Source organism: Pseudopodoces humilis, chromosome 11 (genome assembly GCF_049639895.1).
Source record: "Pseudopodoces humilis isolate 2021_Gansu_Grassland_sample_001 chromosome 11, ASM4963989v1, whole genome shotgun sequence".
Lineage (NCBI taxonomy): Eukaryota > Metazoa > Chordata > Aves > Passeriformes > Paridae > Pseudopodoces > Pseudopodoces humilis.
The window spans coordinates 4,347,989-4,366,242 of NC_142210.1; the positions used below are offsets into that span (position 1 = coordinate 4,347,989).

Sequence of the window (18,254 nt, forward strand, 5' to 3'; positions counted from 1 at the left end):
ACACTCTTCATAGAAGTGCAGATGTCACAGTCTGGATGGGAGGGCAGCCAGGCAGGTCAGGAGCAGTGGGAGTGAAGTGCAGAGGGCTGTAGTTAGTAGGATGTGCTCTACCAGGAGGCTGCTGAGGGGACTGTTTTGGAATCTGTCCCATTTCATGTCTATGCACATTATCTAAAGCTGGCTGTAAAATGCCTTCCTGTCAAGTTCACAGAGGATCCCAAACTGGGAAGACCAGTACAGCTGCATGCTGAAGGTCTGGGGTGAGCTGGAAGAACGGGCCAGCAGGAACCTCATGACCCAGGCACTCATTTGGCCTCACGTAGCCCTCATTGGAGAAGAGGCCATGACCAGGGCTGGGCACAGGCCATGTCTTCTGAGCCTGGCCAGGATAAAGCTGGGGGCAGGCTGTGAGTGGAGGAGAGGTTCCCACGTGCTCTCTCCCTCCCAAGTGGGAGATCTTTCTGTGTTGTTACGTTGCAATTGTTGAGGTGAGGCCTGTGCCAGACCCCTGCACACCCTTTCTAGTCGCGGGAGAGCTGAGTCAGTCTTTACATATTTTTTAATTTTGGCAAGTTAGGCCTCAGTTTTCATTTCTCTCCTGACTGAAGACCCTCTAGGCCAAGCATGAGCTCCCTCATCCTCTCTAGTGAGGGCAAAGCACTGTGGTTTAACTGACACTTGTTCCATGTTTTTCACAGCAGCAACTCTCATTTTGGGGTGTAGGAGGAGAGCTCTTCCAGCTGCTCCTCTAGTGACTCCTCTTAGTTATGTCAGACAGCAGTTTGTTGAGGCCCCTCAATTTGGGATGAAAACCCATCTCACCCACAGCTCACAGGGTTCAGGAAGCTTTTGGAGTTGTAAAATTTCCCAAAGAATCCTAATCTTAGTACTCCAGTTCTTACACGAGAGCAGGACTGATCTAGTGGAGACCAGCCAAGGTAGACAGCTGGATTAAAACCTTTGGTGGGATGAGTTTGTCTTACTCTAGAACCACCCCCAGCCTTCGACCTTCTACCACTCTGGTTTTTCAGGTACTTTAAGCACATTCTCCCAGCATGTGAGCACTTATGAGGAAGCATCATCCAGGAGTGTAAGGGTCCAAACCACCCCATTGCAGCAGTTTGAAATCACTGTGTTTTCAAAAGTACTTTCAAGACTAATTAATTTTCAAGATATTCCTTCTCTTACATGTAAGGACATATTTTTGTGTAAGCTAAAACTGGAGATTTAAGCATTGCTAGGGAAATGTGACACTAATGTTCTCAATGCAGAGTTGATTTATCCAGAATGACTGATACATATTTAACTTCCCAGTAGGCAATAATAATCACCCTATTTGTACAATACAGCTTTAACAGTGTCCTCAGGACATGAATATTTAATGCTTCATTTTCAGCCAAAACTCACTGAAATGTAAAAAATTGAAAGATTAAATAATTAAAAATTCTTTTATGTAGGAAAAGACTAAAACCAGCCAACAATCCCAGCTACACAGTTTCCATTTAATCAAGTCTGGCTTCTTAAACAAAGCTCACTTAACCCTGGGATTGCTGTGGCACCTCAGGTTCTCCTGAGCCAACATGGGACAGAACACATATGAAGACATTGTTCTCTCTTGCTGGCCTACTGAGATTTGTCTCTGACCTGCCTATCTTTGTCTGGAATCAGATTTCTTCATCCGACTCCATGTCCCAAGTACAGGACTCCAGCTGCTCATCCTGTGGGAACTCCACCTCAACGTTGTAAACAAAGTCAGGGTCATCCTTCTTCTTTCTGTTCTTTTCGAAGAGCTCATCCATGATGCTCTTCCTTTTGGCCAGTTCCTTATCATCCAATTTGTTCATATCCTCCTCTGGGTCAATGGTCTCTTCCTGCCGAAACTTTTCCAAGCTCTCAGCCAGGCTGTGTCCTTCCAAATGATCTCTCAGCAAACTGTAGAGCTTCTGGAGCTGGCGCAGTGAGACCCCTTCCAGGTAGGCCTTGTGCCGAGGGTTGTTCTTCAGCTGCTCAGCAGCCCTGCTGCAGTCTGGGGAGAGCCAACACAGGCACCTGCAGCTGCAACAAACCTCTTCCCACACACACATCTTCTGCCAAACCCTCCCCAGGGGTCTTTCCAAACCCTCCAGGCTCAGAGAGCCATTGCTCAGATTGAGATGTAGCTTTGGGCTCCTTGGAGAAACGTTACCCCAGCACAGCCCCTCCCTGCACGCTGCTACAAGGTTTGCAGTGGTTACCAACAATGCTGCTACCAATGGGTTCCTCTCCAAGCATCTGGAGGGAGCCAGACAGGAATGAAAGCACCTCACCTGAGAACCTGGAGAAATTCCTGATGGGCATGATGCGCTGGCGAGTCTTGTCCTGGCCGTGGTCTCTGTAGATGAGGATGATGGATGGGGGCTGGAAGCAGATCCCGCACTTCTGTGCGCTGAAGGTCATCGTGGCACCGGCTGTGGCTCCATCAGAGCCCTCAGCAATGCTCCCTGGAAAAGAGGGAAAAAGGAAAGCAAGTGGGAGAGTCTCTCAGTGCTGGTCTTTTTGTAAGGAGTAGAGTTCAGCAAAATCACAGAATCACAGAGTGGTTTGGTCAGAAGGGACCTTAAAGCCCAGGGAAATGAATTATGAAATTAAATATCCAAATCTGCTGCAGATCCTGTTTCCCAACTCAGTGGACAGCACTGAGTGCAGGTGTAACTTTTACCTTGGTTTTAAACGAGTGGAAATATGTCAAATGTGATCTCCAACTGCCCTACAGACTGCAATAAGGCAAAGTAACATTTTACCCCCCAAAATCAATGTATTTCTCCACACCAAGAAAAATCACATTAATGTTGAAAAGCTACTTTGAGGCAGAATTGGAAACACTGCCTCCTTTGTAAAAAATCACATAGGAAAGAGCTCAAACATGCAGTAATGTTCTTAATAGTGACAATTTCCAGTGCCAGGCTGGATGGGATTTGGAGGAACATGATGTAGTGAAAGGTGTCCCTGCCCGTGGCAGAGGGTGAAACGAGAGAAGCTTTAAGGTCCATCCAACCCAAACCATTCTGGGATTCTATGAAGATGAGAAACACAAACGTGAGCAGCTCTTTGGATCTGTGGGAAAGAGCGTTTGGATCTCCTGGTAACCCGGGCTGAGCCCTCCGCTGCCGGAGTGACCGGCGGCTTCCAGCGCTTCGGCAGCACAGCTGGCTGTGGTTTAGGGCCGTGCCCGGTGCCCTTCAGAGCCGCTTTTCTGCCGCGAGAGGGGCGCGGCCGAGGCCCGAACTCTGAGCACGAAGGGCAGCAGGACAGGGCCGGCTTGATCCCTCTTGCCTCTCCCAGAGTGGGCCAGCCTGGAAGGGATCACAGCGGTCATTGGGTGCCACCTCCCTACTCCAGCAGTCCCTGAGTACATAGCACACAGTGTGTCCAGACAGCTCTGGAATATCTCCGGTGAGGGGGACTCCACACCCTCTCTGGGATCTTCCAGGGCTCAGGCACTACCCAGAAAGTTCTTCCTCATGTCCAGGTGGAACTTCCTGGGGTCAGTTCCTGCCCGTTCCTCCTGGTCCCTGCTCGCAGCCCTCCCTGCTCACAGGGACACCCAGGGCTGAGGGCCCCTCTCAGCTGGGGCTCCTCTCGAGGCTGAGCAGCCCCAGCTCCCTCAGCCTTTCCTGGGCACGGAGATGCTCCAGGCCCTTCAGCATCTCCGCTGGCCCCACTCCAGGAGCTCCCTGTCTCCCTTACATTCTCGGCCTCACCTCGGGCGACGCAGAAAGCCTCTCCTTCTTCCTCCTGCTCCAGCTCCTCCCCCGGGCCGGTCCCACCTCCCTGGGCGGTTGCCATGGTTCCGCCGGCGCCGCCGAGCCCCAGCGGTAAAGGCCCCCTCCGCCGAAGGTCCCCTAAGGGCTGGCCTCACCAATGCCTGCCGGACATGGCGCATCAGAGCAAGGTGCGGGAGGGCCCCCGCGCGATCAGGCGGCGCTAAGGACAGCCCGCGCGGGGCCGTGCGGAGCGAGCCGCCATGGCGGGCGGGAGGCGGGGGCCGATGCGGGTCGGGGCCGGGCTGGGCGCGCTGCTCTGCGCCCTCCGTGAGTGCCCGCGGGGAACCGCGTCGGGAAGGGATGGCAGGACTCGGCCCCTCTACTCCGGAGACAGGCTGAGAGAGAGGCTCCGGAGAGCTGGGCGTGTTCCGCCTGGAGAAAACAAGGATTCAGGGAGACCTTAGAACCCCTCCCAGTGACTAAAGGGGCTCCGAGAGGGCTGGACAGGGATTTTGCACAAGGGATGGAGTGAGGGGACAAGGGGGAATGGCTGTACACTGCCAGAGGGCAGGGTTAGATGGGTTACCGGGACGGAATTTTTCCCTGTGAGGGTGGTGAGGTTCTAGCACAGTTACCCAGAGCAGCTGTGGCTGGAAGTGTTCAAGGACAGGCCTGGAGCACCCTGGTCTTGGGGAAGGCGTCCCTGCCCAAAGCAGAGGGTTAGAAAAAGATGGGCTTTAAGGTCTCTACCAACCCAAACCACCCTATGACTCTGGATTTGGGAAGTATGGCTTGGCCACTGAACCAAGCAACCTCTTCTGCTTTTTGATCAGAGTCAAATATTGCTTCCCTTCTTCTGGGAGAGGGTTTGCAGTTGAGACGTTCATGAGTTATAAAACTGCACTTGTTGAAGCTGGCAGCCCCTGTGATCACCGTGCTGTTACACTGTTGGCTCTGTGTCACCATAGATGTGCAGGCAGCCTGTCGGGACACCACTGTCACACAGGAGCTACTGAAAGAGGGGTTTCACAGGTGAGTCCTCACCCTGCCTTCCATCAGCATAACGTGCCACGGGATCTTCTGTTGGAAGAAACTTCTCTTCTTTTCATGTGCATTTGTATCAAGTCCCTGGGCCATGATCCCTGGGCATACGTCAGGAATGTATTAACAGGATCAAGGGATTAACAAGCTGTAGTGGAGGGAAAATAGGAGGCCCCTTTCTAAAACTTTTGTGGAAGGTATTGGTGGTTCTGAGACATCAGCAAATTTTGGTTTTGGCCATGGCTGTGGAGTTGAGGTGAAGAAGGCTGGACAGCAAAGCATGATCGGAATTAGGTGCACACAGTGTGAGAGCTGCCTCTCATCTCATCTGAGAAATGTCTCTCGGGAGTCTTGTGCCGACTTTTAAGTGGGGATGTAAATTTTTTGCTCCTGTTGCCATTTGAAGGGACCTGCTGGTGAAGGTAGAGCTCGGGGAGGATGCAGGAGGATGTGCTGTGGCAGCGCAACTGCGTCTGCCGCCGGGAATCTACGTGGATCCCTATGAGCTGGCAACGCTGCAGCAGCACAATCTAACAAAGGTAATGGCCCCAACGCCAGGAGATCTGGCAGTGAGTCAGGTAAGGACTCAGGGAGTTGTAATGTCTGGTCATTTTCTGGCTTGTTGAACCAAGATGATTAATTCCTGGAAGGAGGTGCCAAACAATATAATCTTCTTGGTGTCTCTTTGTAACTCAGCTCGCTCAGCAATCCCTGGCCCTGTGCTGCTGATATTCTCACACACAGGTGATGTACCAGGGAGCTGCTGCTCCTTTCTTAGCCCCAGGTGAGCAGCTTTAAAAGGTTTGGGTTCAGAAGGTGGAAGGGAAACCCCCAAAGACGTGCTGGTGAGCTCTAAGTCACGTGCTGCGTGTTTGGACTGAGCAGCTTCCCAGCTTTGTTTTCACCCTAGCTTTCTGTGCTGCTTTCCAGTCTTTGCTTCACATTTTGCTTCACGTTAGAAAGATGTGCAAAGGCTCTGGCTTTAATCTGCTTAGGTCTTAGTTTGTCTAAAACATGGCTGTGGGCAGCCCCTGCCCTTGGCATGCCTGAGGTGCAGGTCTCGCCTTGCTGACACGTATCCTTGAGCTGACAACTCACGTGTTTAGCTATAGCCATAGTGATACTGAACTTTTCACACATAGGAGTCACTCAGTCTTGAAAAGGTATTTTTGAAGGCTGGAATTCCCAACTTAATCATCTTGACCATAAAATCGAGCTCAATGTTGGAATGAGGGAAATGGTTTTTGATTTCCATCACAACCACAGCCGTATCTCCCTGCTTGCAGGCAGTGTTATTTCCTGATGTCATTGACGTGGAGGCTCCTGAGTACTTGGCCAGGGATCTTCTCCTGCTGCTGTTCCTGGAGCCGGACGCGCGCTGTTCCCGCTGTTTCTGCGCTGCCGTGCCCGTGCACGCGCGGTACCACCGGCCGGCCGAGGGGACACGGGAAGCCTTGGTTGTTCTGGAGAACCCAGAGGTGCTGCTCTGCTGCTGCCACAGTGAGATTCTCATTGATGCTCTGGGGCAATCTTGAGCTTGGAATCTGGTTGTGCTTGAGATGGAAATCTTGGTAGTTGCATGAACATAAGCAGAGAGCATGCCCTGATGAAGACCTCATTGTGTTCCTCCCTGAGTGGTGCTGCCTGGTCAAAGGCAGGAGGTTCTCAGAGTCTGATCTGTGTTGTGGTGCTGCCATTGTACCCCTGTGCTGCTTGGGTTCTTCCAGCTGGAAGATATGGCAGTTGTCATGGTCCATGGTTGTCATGATCCCAGCAGGCCCTGGTTTGCCAAAGGTCCCCTGCTCTGACTGCTTCTCCCTTGGCAGCTGGAGCTCTGGAGGCAGTATTTAATAGCCACTGTCACCTATTTAGAGTAATCAAAGTAGTCTAGAACTCTCTTGCTGCCTTCCCTTTATATAAAGGGGGAATGTAGGAAACTGCCTGAAGCTTGGAATGGTTGGAGTCTCAAACTCTGATGAAACAAGAACCTAATATCCACTACAATTAATATTTCAAGTTATGTGAACAATGAAATCCTGTATTTTTGTTCCAAATTTTGTGCCCCTTCACAAAATCGTTCCTGCCAAGACAAGCACACTAATGATTTTCAGCTCCTTTTTCTTTACTTGTGCATCATTTGAGCAATGATTTTTCTGGGAGAAGCATAGGGACAGGCAGGAGTACCCTCTCACTTAACAAAGGGGTGTTAAGTCTTCCTGGGTTTCTGCCATATTTATTAGTTATGAGCAGGAAAACATTTATTATTAATGATTAATGGGAAAGGATTTAAAGTATCTTTAAAGGGAGATCTTTTATGTGCTGACAGGAGGCCAAGAGAAACAGCATTATTTATTTGGGGGACTTATTTTGGGGGAAATTCTAACTACATGGCTAAAGTTGAGGAGTCTGCACACTAACCAGGAATTCTCTGCCTTGTTAAGAACAGAAAGGGCAAGATACCACACAGGTGAGATTCTTTATTGGATACCTGCTGTATCTGGAAGGGAAGAGTTGTAGAGTTCACAGCAAGGACTGCCCAGCATCACTTTGACCATGCAGAGGTGTTTCACCACTTGGCTCCCAGGGAATAGATTCTATCAAGCTGTTGTGAGGGAAAAGAACCCATATTTGGAAAAAAAACTTGGAGGCCAGATTGCTTATCCTGCCTGACTTCTGGTGATGCAGGAATGCCTTCCCTAGGTCACCTGTCTGCAGAGTGCTGGGAACCTGCTGAAGTGGATACTCCCTGCCCATCTGACACCTCCAGTCCCTGTCAGTGGCACAGCACAAAACACAGACTTGTGAGTTCTTCCTCTGGTTCTTTTTAACAACTGCTGACTTTTTTCTGTGATTAACACCTTTTATAGCACAGGAATTAATCATTAAAAGACTGGCTGTGTGGTTCCCCCTTTGTCAGGCTCCTTTCTTCCTTTCTGACTGGCTAATAATGGGGGGGTCATCCTGCCCTTCTACTGTGCTTACAGTGACTCTGTGCTCTCCTGACCCTTTTTTTCCCCCTTACTAGTTTACTTGGAATCCTAGGGTATAATTGGCACTGGTCAAGTTAAGAAAAATCTTTACAACATTGGTGCTTCAGAGGAGTAGCAAGGTGGAAGATGATGATCTAACTAAAGTAACGGTAAAACTGCAAAGATTCAAGGAGCAGCATCCTAAAAAAAGGCCACTTCTATTTACTTGGTTTTTACCTGTTTGGGTGAGTGTTTAGGAGAAGGTGAAGTTTCTTATTGTGTTCAAAAACAAGGAAAGTTTGATCTTTAGTGTGGCCAACAACTGTCCTTGATGTTCAGAAGTGTACACACTAGTGTAGAGATTCAGAAAATAGACTAATTTATATAATAAAATAATCTGTTGTTGTAACACGTGTCTTCCTATATTTAAGATACCTGCAGACTGCTGGGACATCTGTCGCTCTTGCCCATAAACATTTTGCAGCTTCCTGTATCCATGAAAAACCAAATATTTGTTCACTTTGGAGAAATCTGTCTCCTTAGTGATCTGAGCTCACTTTGGGAGCTGCTCTCCCTGCAGCATTCAGTGTACCCTCAGTGGCTGGAGTAGGAGCAGAGATACAGGGATACAGATCCATTTCCTGAGCTGTGCAGTGCAGCAGTGGCTATGAATTAAAGGGGCTGTCCCATCCTGGTTCTGATACTGAATCTCAGAAGAAGCTTTAGCCAAGGGCAAATTAAATCAGGGTCTGGTTCCTAATCCTCTCAGTTGCAATCAAAAAGAACCAGCTGGTCAAATGCGTGTTACATATTTATTTTTCTTTGTAGGCATATGAGGAATTGATGCTGAGAGTTCCTGTGGGGCTCAGGGAGCACAGTTCCCTGGTGTGTGCCCTGACCCTGCTCACCATGGGGCTCTGCTCTGGCCTCATCCTAGCTGCTGCCTGCAAGTATGGACACTTCTCACAGTGACCTGAGGAAATACGGAATGTCTGACCTCCACCAAGCAAACCTAACTGGATATTGCACTGGATTCCTGAATGGATCCTACTCCACTGTTATTTATGTCTCTGGGGGTGTGAGGGTCCCACAATGTATTATAGTTCCTTTGGCTCATAATGCTTACAAATGCCTTCCACAGCCCAGAAGACATTTTGAGGGTGTTGTCAATATCCAAAGCAGATGGAGAGTAGAAAAAAGCATCAAAAAGCTGAAAGCACTGCTGTGGGCAATGAGGCAACAGTCAGGAGTGGATTTGGGCCTCCCATTCCCTCCTCCTGGCTTGTTTGCAATACAGTGCTGCCTCTTGCAGACCTGTTTGTATTTCTTGACTCAGGGATTGGTTATTAAAGGTATGGAAAACATTAATAATGAGTCATTAAATTTTCTGAATTTTAAGCTTGTCGTGCAGATGGGTTATGTATGAATTTGTGCATTCTGTGCCTACCTGGGACATGTCAATAATCTCTCCCATCCTAATAACTGTGAAGGATTGGCTGCTCTTGGCCAGATTGGAATCACAGAGTCATTAAGGTTGGAAAAGCCTTCTAAGATCATTGAGTCCAACCATTTCCCTAGTGCTGCCAAAGCCACTCCTAAGCCATGTCCCCAAGTGCCACATCCACGTCTGTTAAATCCCTCCAGGGATGGGGACTCCACCACTGCCCTGGGCAGCAGTGCCAGGGCTCAACAGCCCTTCCCAAGAGGAACCTTTCCCAATATCCAACCTGAACCTCCCCTGGCACAGCCTGAGGCTGTTTCCTCTTGTCCTGTCCCTTGTTTCCTGGGAGAAGAGCCCAACCTTCACCTGGCTCCATCTCCTGTTAGGAGTTGTGGAGAGACAGAAGGTTCCCCTGAGCCTCCTTTTCTCCAGGCTGAGAAATTGGTCAGAATTGAAAGAGTTCAGAAAATTTGAAGAAATTTCATCTCATTTCATGAATGGAAAGAGACCCTTGGAAGATGAAAGTGAGGGACGGGATAGTGACTAGAAGCAAATATTTAGAAGATCCACATTCAGTCTCCGGGACAGTTGATAAATAGAAGGAAATGGAGGGGAAATTACCTAATGGAAAAGCCGAGAGGCTCTGGAGCAGCAGAGCTCGGGTGCTATCTCCAGTTGTCAGTAGGTGGCACTGGGAGCTCACGGTAACCTCCCTGTGGAGAAAATAGATTTTATTCCCGACAAACCTCGAGTAAATTAGTCAAGGCAGGTAATCTGTGTATGTGTGTGTGTGTGTGTGAGGGGGCTGAATGAAAATCCCTTCCAGGGGCTCGGTGTGCAGCCTTCCATCAATGTCCAGCTGTAGCCTCAGGGTCCCTTGGGCATCTTTTTCCTGCTGGAATTCAGCAGAGTGAATTCCTTGTGACTACTTCCAGGGCAGGTTGGAAACAATTAAAAAGAGATTTGGGCTGTTCAACCCTGTCAGCACTGCCACCAGCACTGTGTCACTTGTCTCCAAAGTGGGATGTTTAATTCCCAGAGCTGAGTTTGTTTCTGTGCTCTGTATTATACGGGTAACTCTGTATTGCAGCCTGACCCTTGGAACGGGAACATCCCAGATTGCCAGAGCTGAGGGACAGGACTTCATTGCCTGTTTTTTAACACCAGTTGAAAATCACAGATTGAATCCCTCAGCTAAATCAATCTCCCTGACAAAACCTAGGGAAGGGGAATGGGAACATCCTTTGGGCAAATGAGAAAAAATATTGCAGGTGGAAAAAATATGGAAATAAAGTATATATCGAGATTGCTCTCAATCACCTTTTCAACTGAACATAATTGATTCTGATTAATGTAAAATATGAGAGGCAGGGCAGAGTTTCACAAGGGGTGGTTTTTGTTGTGGCAAATATTTGCTGTTTTTAAATCCAGGGCACTTGTGTTATAAATATGGCAGACACATTTTTCCTTACAAGCTGTAAATAAGTCTGATAACCATAGCAGTGTTAATTACAAAGGAATTTGCCAGTGAATCTCTCTGTCAGAGCAGGAAATGATGTCACTAAGCCAGCACAGAATTCAGCAGGTGTGCCATGCAGGAGGATTCAAGTGCCAGCCCCAGAGGGATCACAGAGATCAGAGGAAGAGCTGTAAGTCCTGTACAAAAATTCTGACAGTTTTGGAGACAGGAATGAGATGTTCAGTTGGGCACAACCACCCCCATTTTGAATATGTGTAATGACTGAATCAGAGCAGGGAAAGAAAAGGGGATGAGGTGCTAAAGGTTGTGTTGGGAATTAAGGCTTTCTGAATCACAAAGAAATGGGTATAACAAAACCCAAAAAACCAAAACCAAAACAAAACCCACAAAAAACCCTTCCTAGCTTATTTAAAAAGCTGTTCCTGGGGAAGGAGACAGAAGGGTGGGAGGGGAGTCAGGATTCTGCAAATGGAGCTGAGAGGGGTTGGGGGTAGGAGGCCAAGGCAGCACAGAGAGATGAGGAGGGATGGGGAGGAAAGCTGAGAGAAGGGTGAAGCCACAAACCTTCTGTGGATTCTCCAGGGGTGTTGAAGAGGTGAATTAGCAGTGGATAAGCTGAGTCAGAAAGGGAAAGGAGCAAACATGGAAAGAGAAGTGAAAGGATGGCTGTGCCTGTGGGGGATTGGAGCGGAGCCACCTCAGCACCACGGCAGGGTCACTTGGGAATGCCATTCCTGGAAAACGGGCACATCTGCAGGGAGAAGTGTTGTGTGGCTCTGCAGAGGTTCTGAAGGAGCAGACAGCCAACAGGTGTGGGCTGAAACCTACAAGCTGGAAATTCAGATGTGCCTGGACCTGCACGGAGAATTGAGGTGTCCAGGGATCCTTTCCCCCAAGAGCTGGGGAAAAGGAGCTGCCTGGTGTGTGTCCTGCTCCTTCTGAGAGGAAAATCGGATCTTGCTTCAAACCTGGGCAGACAGAGGAGGTGAAATCCAGCCCCCAGGGCAGGTGGAAGCTTGGAGAAATCATATGGAAGATTAAAAGGGTCACAGGAATTTTGAGGGAGAAGCCTTGAGGGCACATACACTGCTTTCCCAGCTGTGTTCCTACTGGATTTCTTGGAAGCTGCGTATCCAACTGGGGCTTGTGCCACTGGAAGTGGCAGCACAGAGAGCTACTCTGTGTCCTGCTGCTGTCACCAGTGATGTGACCCCTGTGCCAGCTGGGCTCTGAGAAGCACTTGACAAGTTGGTGAGAGGAGGGTTAATTTTTTTTCAGGTGTCTCCATACAGAAGATACAAAATGAGCCTCTGCCAGTGCAAAAGGAAGAGAGAGCCAAGCACAGAGAAGCTGTGGCTGCCCCATCCCTGGAAGTGTCCAAGGCCAGGTTGGATGGAGCTTGGAACAACCTGGGACAGTGGAAGGTGCTCCTGCCCATGGCAGGGATGGAACTGGATGGGCTTTAAGGTCCCTTCCGCACTCCTGTGGAAGTGTCCTTGAGCCAGGACAGACCTGGAGGAGACACTCAGCCATAGCAGGAAGCCCCCGTGTGGGGCCAAACCGGTTTTCTTTGCAAAATAAAGCATTGAGGAAATAAACTCTAATTTAAGCATCACAAGGTGGAAGCAAGGGTGGAGGAGAGCCAGTTCAGATGGATGCTAGATTTCATGCTGGATTTTTTATAGCGGTGGACTTTACCTCCTGCAGCTGGTTATTGTCCACAGCCAGAGAAAATGAAGAGATCCAACTGGCCTAGAAAAGAGAAATGTTATACATATAATACATATTTTTATATATAACATATATAATAAACCAATATATATTATATAATAAATGTTATTTACAATATATTTTTATATTTATTATATAATAAATGTTAGCATATTAATAGTGTAATATATAATGCATAACTTTAATTACATATAAGATGCATATGATAGCTAATATATACATTAAATATATGTGTTTTATAGATTGAATACATATTATTATATCACACATAATATATATGTAATATTTATTATAAAATACATAATCATATAATTATTATTTATGTATATAATATATATATAATTTTTTTAATGCTTCAGACTCTTATTTTTCTTTGACTCTGAGAAATAGAATATTTTTATATATAAAATATATATAAAATATATATATAATATATATTAATAATAAATAAAAATATATTTATAGAAATATATTATTTCTATATAATAATATATAATTTAATATATATAAACTATATTTATATATAAAATATATAGAGAAATGACCATAAAAACTAGATATAGTTTGTAGGTATAAAAGACATTCCCATCAGCAAGGAACGGACTACAACTCCCATCACGCCCCGCGGTGACGCATTTTCCGGCGCTCGGCGGGCGGTGCCCCCGCGGCAATGCTCCGCCCCGCCCCTGCGGGCTGTGGCCACGCGCGGCGGTTCCGCTTCCCCTCCGGCCCCACAGCTGCCGCCGCCCCGCCGGGTCCCGGTCCCGCCTCCGCCGCCCCGCTCAGCCCCGCTCCGTCCGTCCCGCCGTCCGTCCGCCGAGGCGGCGGCGCCGCCCCACCCGGTGAGTCCGCTCATACCTGCCAGCCGCGCCCCCGCCCTTTGTACGGTCCCGGCCGGGCCGGGCCCGCGGCGGGCGCGCCCGGGGCGTGGATCGCCCCTCGCTCCTTCCCTCGTTCTACCCCCGCTCCCTCCGGCCCGGCCCCGCTGTCCCCGCCCGCAGCCCCGCCACTCGGCCCCGCTTCCTGCGGGCCCCAGCGGGCCCCGCCTCGGCCCCCGGTGCCGGGAGCCCCGGGCCGGCGCTGTGGTCCCCGGGCAGAGGGGCAAACCCCGCTAACCGCGGCGGGAACGCGGCTTTAATGGCCCCGGTTAGGGCTCACCGCGCTGTCAGAGCCCCGCTGGCCCCGGTGTTCGCGGGCCCACGGCTTTCCATCCCTGTGGAAAGCCGCTGCTCCATAGGCCCCGCACCCGCCTGGTTTTACAGCTCCCTGCGTTTCTGCCTTGTTTTTGTAGTTGATTTTTGTCTTTATCCCGTCCAAGCCAAGCAGGATGGGTTAGAATCACAGAAATGCAGGATGGTTGGTGTTGGAAGGGACCTTAAAGCCTGCCTCATTCCATCCTCTGCCATGGGCAGGGACACCTTCCACTGTCCCAGGTTGCTCCAAGCCCTGGCCTTGGACACTTCCAGGGATTCAGGGGCAGCCACAGCTGCTCTGGGCACCCTGTGCCAGGGCCTCCCCTCCCTCACAGAAAACAATTTCTTGCTAATATTTAATTTAAATGTACTCTGAGTAGCTTAATAGCAGTGGGGTGCGAGGAGAGTGGTGGATCTAGCCTGGTCCATGTGGCAGCTGCCCAAAGGCTGATTTGGGAGCAGAGAGTTCATCAGCTGCTTTCGAGGAGCAAGGATGTGCTTTGCTGTAGCCAAAATAAACCAGTTCACGAGCTGCCCTACGGCCAGTGATGTCTGGATATGTAATATAAACATTGCTTTGGAGGTTCTGCAGTAATAGCAGTGTTAGGTGCAATTCAATCGTGGCATGTTATGAAGTTTTTATAGTTTCTGTCTTTCTCTGGTTTTGCCTTTTTTTGGTGTTTTTTTTTTTAAAGCAATGCCCCCTCTAGAGAGTCTGAGATTTGCTTTGCAATTGGAGTGTCCTCATAATATGGGGTGGTATTTCCCTAAAAAAACAGGCATTAGCTACTTTGTGCTTCAGTTTGTTCATTTTAGAGACAAAAATAATTAAACTTGCAAGGATGTTGTGGAGATGGGTTAAAGCAAATGTTACCAGGGAACTGGTTGGTCATTACAGACTGAAATAAAATGGAAGGAAAGTAGAAATACAGAAGGCAAAATTGTTGTTTTAGGAGTTTTTGAGTAGAATCTTTGAGATAGTAAGAGCACTTTAAACAAAATGCTCTGGATATTTTAGAGACAGGAAAAACCTCACTCTAAAATTCACTGGTTGGATATTGCAGTTCTGGAGGCCAGAACAGAAATGCTTCAGAGAGAGCAACTTGGATTTTCTGTGCTAAGTTGCATATGGAATTTGCCTCATCTTTGTACAGAGGTGGTTGTTGAAACAAAAAATATCAGGCTGTAAGCTGTGGAATATTGGCTCTGTCTGTATATTTTGCACTTTTTATCACCATGCAGCTTATTCAGTGCATCTGAGGCTTGTGCTCTGCTGGGCAGCTGCTTGCCAGAGGCTGATTTACCGGGATGAAATCTGTGCTGGGATACAGCCTGGACCTTTGGCCAGCTGTGGGTGTTTATTCCCAGAGGCACCTGCTCGTGCTCCCTCTCTGGGTAGGATGCTGGGCTAGGTGGGTGGATGCTTCAGCCACACAAGGCAGCTCCAATCTTGGGCACATTTTAAATTAATACCCTTTTAAAATCCCAAGTGTGCTTGGGTTGTTGTTGGTCAACATTTTGGTTGTGTTTAAAAGGGGAAATTATTCAAGCTCCTTTGGTTTCAAAATAACTTCAGAATTAAGGGTACTGGTTGATGCTGCAGGTTTTGTTCTTGTGACAAGAAAAGCTGTAGGGACCCCAGTCTAGGTCTGTGTGTTATTAATAAGATACTTCTGCTTCAGAGCCCTCACATCTGTCTTGGGTTGGTTTTGTTTGGGTTTCCCCCCCTTTTATCTGTTTTGTGCACGAGGAGGTTTCTGGGCTCTGAGGTTTGTGCCAGTATTTTCTCGTTCCTCACAACACACAGTTACTGACATGTCTGTGAAGCAGCTCCTTGTTCTGCAAACAACCCCGAGTCACAGAGGCTGCTCCGGATGGCCCAGCCCAGGGACAGCACCAGCAGAGCTCCAAATCCCGGCTCCCACACCGGAACCTGGCTTTGGGAGGGAGCTGAGCCTCCAAGGCATCCATGGGGAGATGGAAACAGAGGCCTGGTGATGGGGAGAGCGAGGGGAAGGAGGGGACATGAGCAGCCAGGCACCATGGATTACATTCATCCTCACTGCTGCTGGCAGCTGGGAAAAGGCAGAAGTAAAGTGGTTGTGGAGCCTTTCCTTCTTTTTCTAGTGATCAAAGCAAAGGCACTCCTTCGGGCTCGGATTGATTCAGCAAGGCTGTACCATGCTCCATTTTCAGTTTCCATGCAGGCACCTCCCTCCTAAATCTGAATGAAACATAACTGGCCCCGGGCTTGGCGGGCACAGTGTCCTCTCAGAGTGGTTTTTGTAGCTGTCCTGGCAGTGCCAGGGACTGAACCTTTGCAGGAGCCTTGAACGTTTCCACTGCTGAGATTGCCACTTGCCCTTCCCAGAGATAAACAGTGAGCTGGGTGCCAGGCTGAGCTGCCAGGCTGGCTCCAAGGAAAGATAAAGTCCAGTCAATGCCAAGCTGGATTGGTTCTGCCTCTTGGCAAGGGCAGTTTGACCAGGAAAGCACCATGGAGGAGGTAGTGTCTCCTTCCAGCTCTCTGGAGTAGGTGGAGGAGTCCAGCACTCACGTGGGCCAAAGGAGAAGAAACCCTTGGGCAGGGCTCTGGTTCATTTTAGCAAGGAAACACTGCAGCATTCCCTGAAGGCCTCACAATTCTTATCCTGCTGTGCTTTCCAGTGTCTTGAGCTTATTTAAGACTTTTGAAAGCTCTTATTTGCATTTAAATGCAGGTGGAAAGAGGTAGTAGATGTTTTCAGGTGAGAAGAAATCTCCTAGGGACCCACCAGGTATGAAGTGCAAATGGAGTTCAGCGTTTAGTTCAAGCCTTACTTCACTGTTCAAGGTTTGTGGGAGCTCAGAGTATTCTTTTACCTAAAGCTGTTTTTTCCTTTAAAGGGAAAATACACACTTCAGTGTTTGTGTTTTGACTGATGTAGTGGGCAGCATCTGTCACTGAGAGCTGGAAATGCTGGTTTGGTCCTAGTTCTCTACCTGACTTGCTGGTTTTGTTACGTGGATCATTCTTAATGTTTTCTCAGCTTCTTTCTATTTTCTCAGCTGGAAGTGGGGATTAACCAGGCTTTGAAAATGTCTCACCTGGCAGGCAGGGATGTAAGTGTTAAGAAGATGACTTAAAACTGAGTTTTAGGTTTTTCTGCTGAGATAAATTTTGATTAGATACACTGTGAATTCCTCATGCTCTCTAAAGGTTACAGTACATTGAAATGCTCTAAAAATTGGTGAGGCAGCTCTTTCCCCTCAGGCAAAACAAGTGGATTTTGAAATTCTCAGATGGATATATCTAATTTCTGTTTGAGAATTTGAAAATGCTTTAAAAAATCTTCACTTCAGCTGCTTATGATGTATTGGTGCTTAAAATTGTTTGAATGAATAGATTTTACTAGGGAAAAACAGTTTTTAATACTCATGGAAATACTGGGGGCTTTGTATAATAGACAGGTTATTGTTTCCAAAAAGATCTGAGCCCAGCACTGGTGTTGGTGGACCCCAGAGCTGAGTGATATTTGAATCTTAGGTCAGGACTGTTCTCTCAGCTAATTAGCAAAAATTGTTTTATATCCTGAAAGGAGTTACTTTGATAGGACAGGTTTAATTATTTTTAATTCTGTCATTTGATTTAACCCAGAAGGAGCTGTAGGAAGGAGCCATCATATTGGGGCAGCAGTGAGTGTGATTTAAGTGGTGTTCAGTGTTGAGAGAGGGATTTAACATCATGTTAATCAGAGTGCTGGCAGGTGTAGTAAGGAATGGAAATAAATTGAAAAAAATTTTCCAGTTCAACTTCTGCTTTTTTTTTCCCCCTCCTTAAAGTTTTCTGCTTCCTGTTTAGGTGCTGGACGTTTGACTCAGTGCATACCTGCTGTCAGCTTTCCCACAGCTTCTTTTACTTTAACTTTACTCTTACTTTAATGAGTAAAATTAGGTATCAGTAGTGTGGGGTTTATTTTAGAATTGGGATTTATTCTACTCTGCATTGCATTAGTTTTTAATTTACAGTCATTTTAGAACTGCTTTAGCTAGCAAAGGTATCTCCTAGACAAGAGCAAGATAAAGCTGCTTCTGGAAGATGCTTTTTAAAGTCACCTTTGAATATTTAACCCATTTCCTTTTGAAAAGGTCTTCAGTAAAGTGAGAACCTGGAAGAATGACAGTATCTTTCCTGTCTACAGCAAAAGGCTGTTTAAAGGGATCTGGGGATTTGGGCTCCAGGCAGGACCTGGCTAGGCAGATTCTTGTGGAAATAGTTCATTGGCAGGGGTTTCAGATTGTGATTATCTGCTTTATGGTGAAAAATAGCCAGTTGTTTAGTAAATTATGTTAATGTTTGAAAGTGAGCAACTTTTAAAATTAAAAACCATTATTTAAAAGGTAAACTTGGTATTTTATTCTTGTATTAAATAAACTGAGTGCTTGAGATTTTACCAAGACATTAAATCCACCTGCTAGCATTAATTCTGACAAAAATACATGACCATGAAGTTCTTACCTGGGGCCACCTGGGCAAGTGGTACCAGCCACACTTTGGGTTTTGCCCTCCCCCGGCCCCAAACCAGTTATTCCAGTCATCCCAAAGTTCCTCTGTGGCATCCATCAGGGAATTGACTGCTGGAAAAGGAATCCATGATGTTAAACTTGGCTTGGGAA

General features: G+C 47.7%; 3 protein-coding genes across 7 annotated transcripts in view; 2 read left to right on the forward strand and 1 right to left on the reverse strand.

Moving 5' to 3' along the window:
* Positions 1-1,259: 1,259 nt before the first annotated feature.
* Positions 1,260-3,837, reverse strand: CEP19 (centrosomal protein 19). Of its 3 annotated transcripts, none has more exons than XM_005529514.3 (3): positions 3,741-3,837; positions 2,307-2,480; positions 1,260-2,026 (listed from the first exon to the last, which is right to left on the reverse strand). In XM_005529514.3, the coding sequence occupies exons 1-3, from the start codon at positions 3,823-3,825 to the stop codon at positions 1,665-1,667; spliced, it is 621 nt and encodes a 206-aa protein (XP_005529571.1). In that variant the 5' UTR covers positions 3,826-3,837; the 3' UTR covers positions 1,260-1,664. The 3 variants fall into 3 exon arrangements, with proteins under 3 accessions (XP_005529571.1, XP_014113752.1, XP_014113753.1); XM_014258277.2 differs by having other exon boundaries at positions 3,727-3,771; XM_014258278.2 differs by lacking the exon at positions 3,741-3,837 and adding an exon at positions 3,076-3,709.
* A 48-nt stretch (positions 3,838-3,885) lies between these two features.
* Positions 3,886-9,124, forward strand: PIGX (phosphatidylinositol glycan anchor biosynthesis class X). Of its 3 annotated transcripts, none has more exons than XM_088061239.1 (6): positions 3,886-3,931; positions 4,712-4,775; positions 5,191-5,323; positions 6,071-6,284; positions 7,485-7,585; positions 8,582-9,124. In XM_088061239.1, the coding sequence occupies exons 1-6, from the start codon at positions 3,901-3,903 to the stop codon at positions 8,723-8,725; spliced, it is 687 nt and encodes a 228-aa protein (XP_087917365.1). In that variant the 5' UTR covers positions 3,886-3,900; the 3' UTR covers positions 8,726-9,124. The 3 variants fall into 3 exon arrangements, with proteins under 3 accessions (XP_087917365.1, XP_005529644.1, XP_014113748.1); XM_005529587.3 differs by lacking the exon at positions 3,886-3,931 and adding an exon at positions 3,983-4,070; XM_014258273.2 differs by lacking the exon at positions 3,886-3,931 and adding an exon at positions 3,983-4,070 and having other exon boundaries at positions 6,071-6,262; positions 8,582-8,730.
* Positions 9,125-13,099: 3,975 nt separating this feature from the next.
* PAK2 (p21 (RAC1) activated kinase 2) overlaps positions 13,100-18,254 on the forward strand; it is a 42,023-nt gene continuing 36,868 nt past the window's right edge. The window contains exon 1 of the mRNA XM_005529515.3: positions 13,100-13,247. The gene's annotated coding sequence lies outside the window, so the exon portion shown is untranslated. The remainder of the gene's footprint in view (positions 13,248-18,254) is intronic.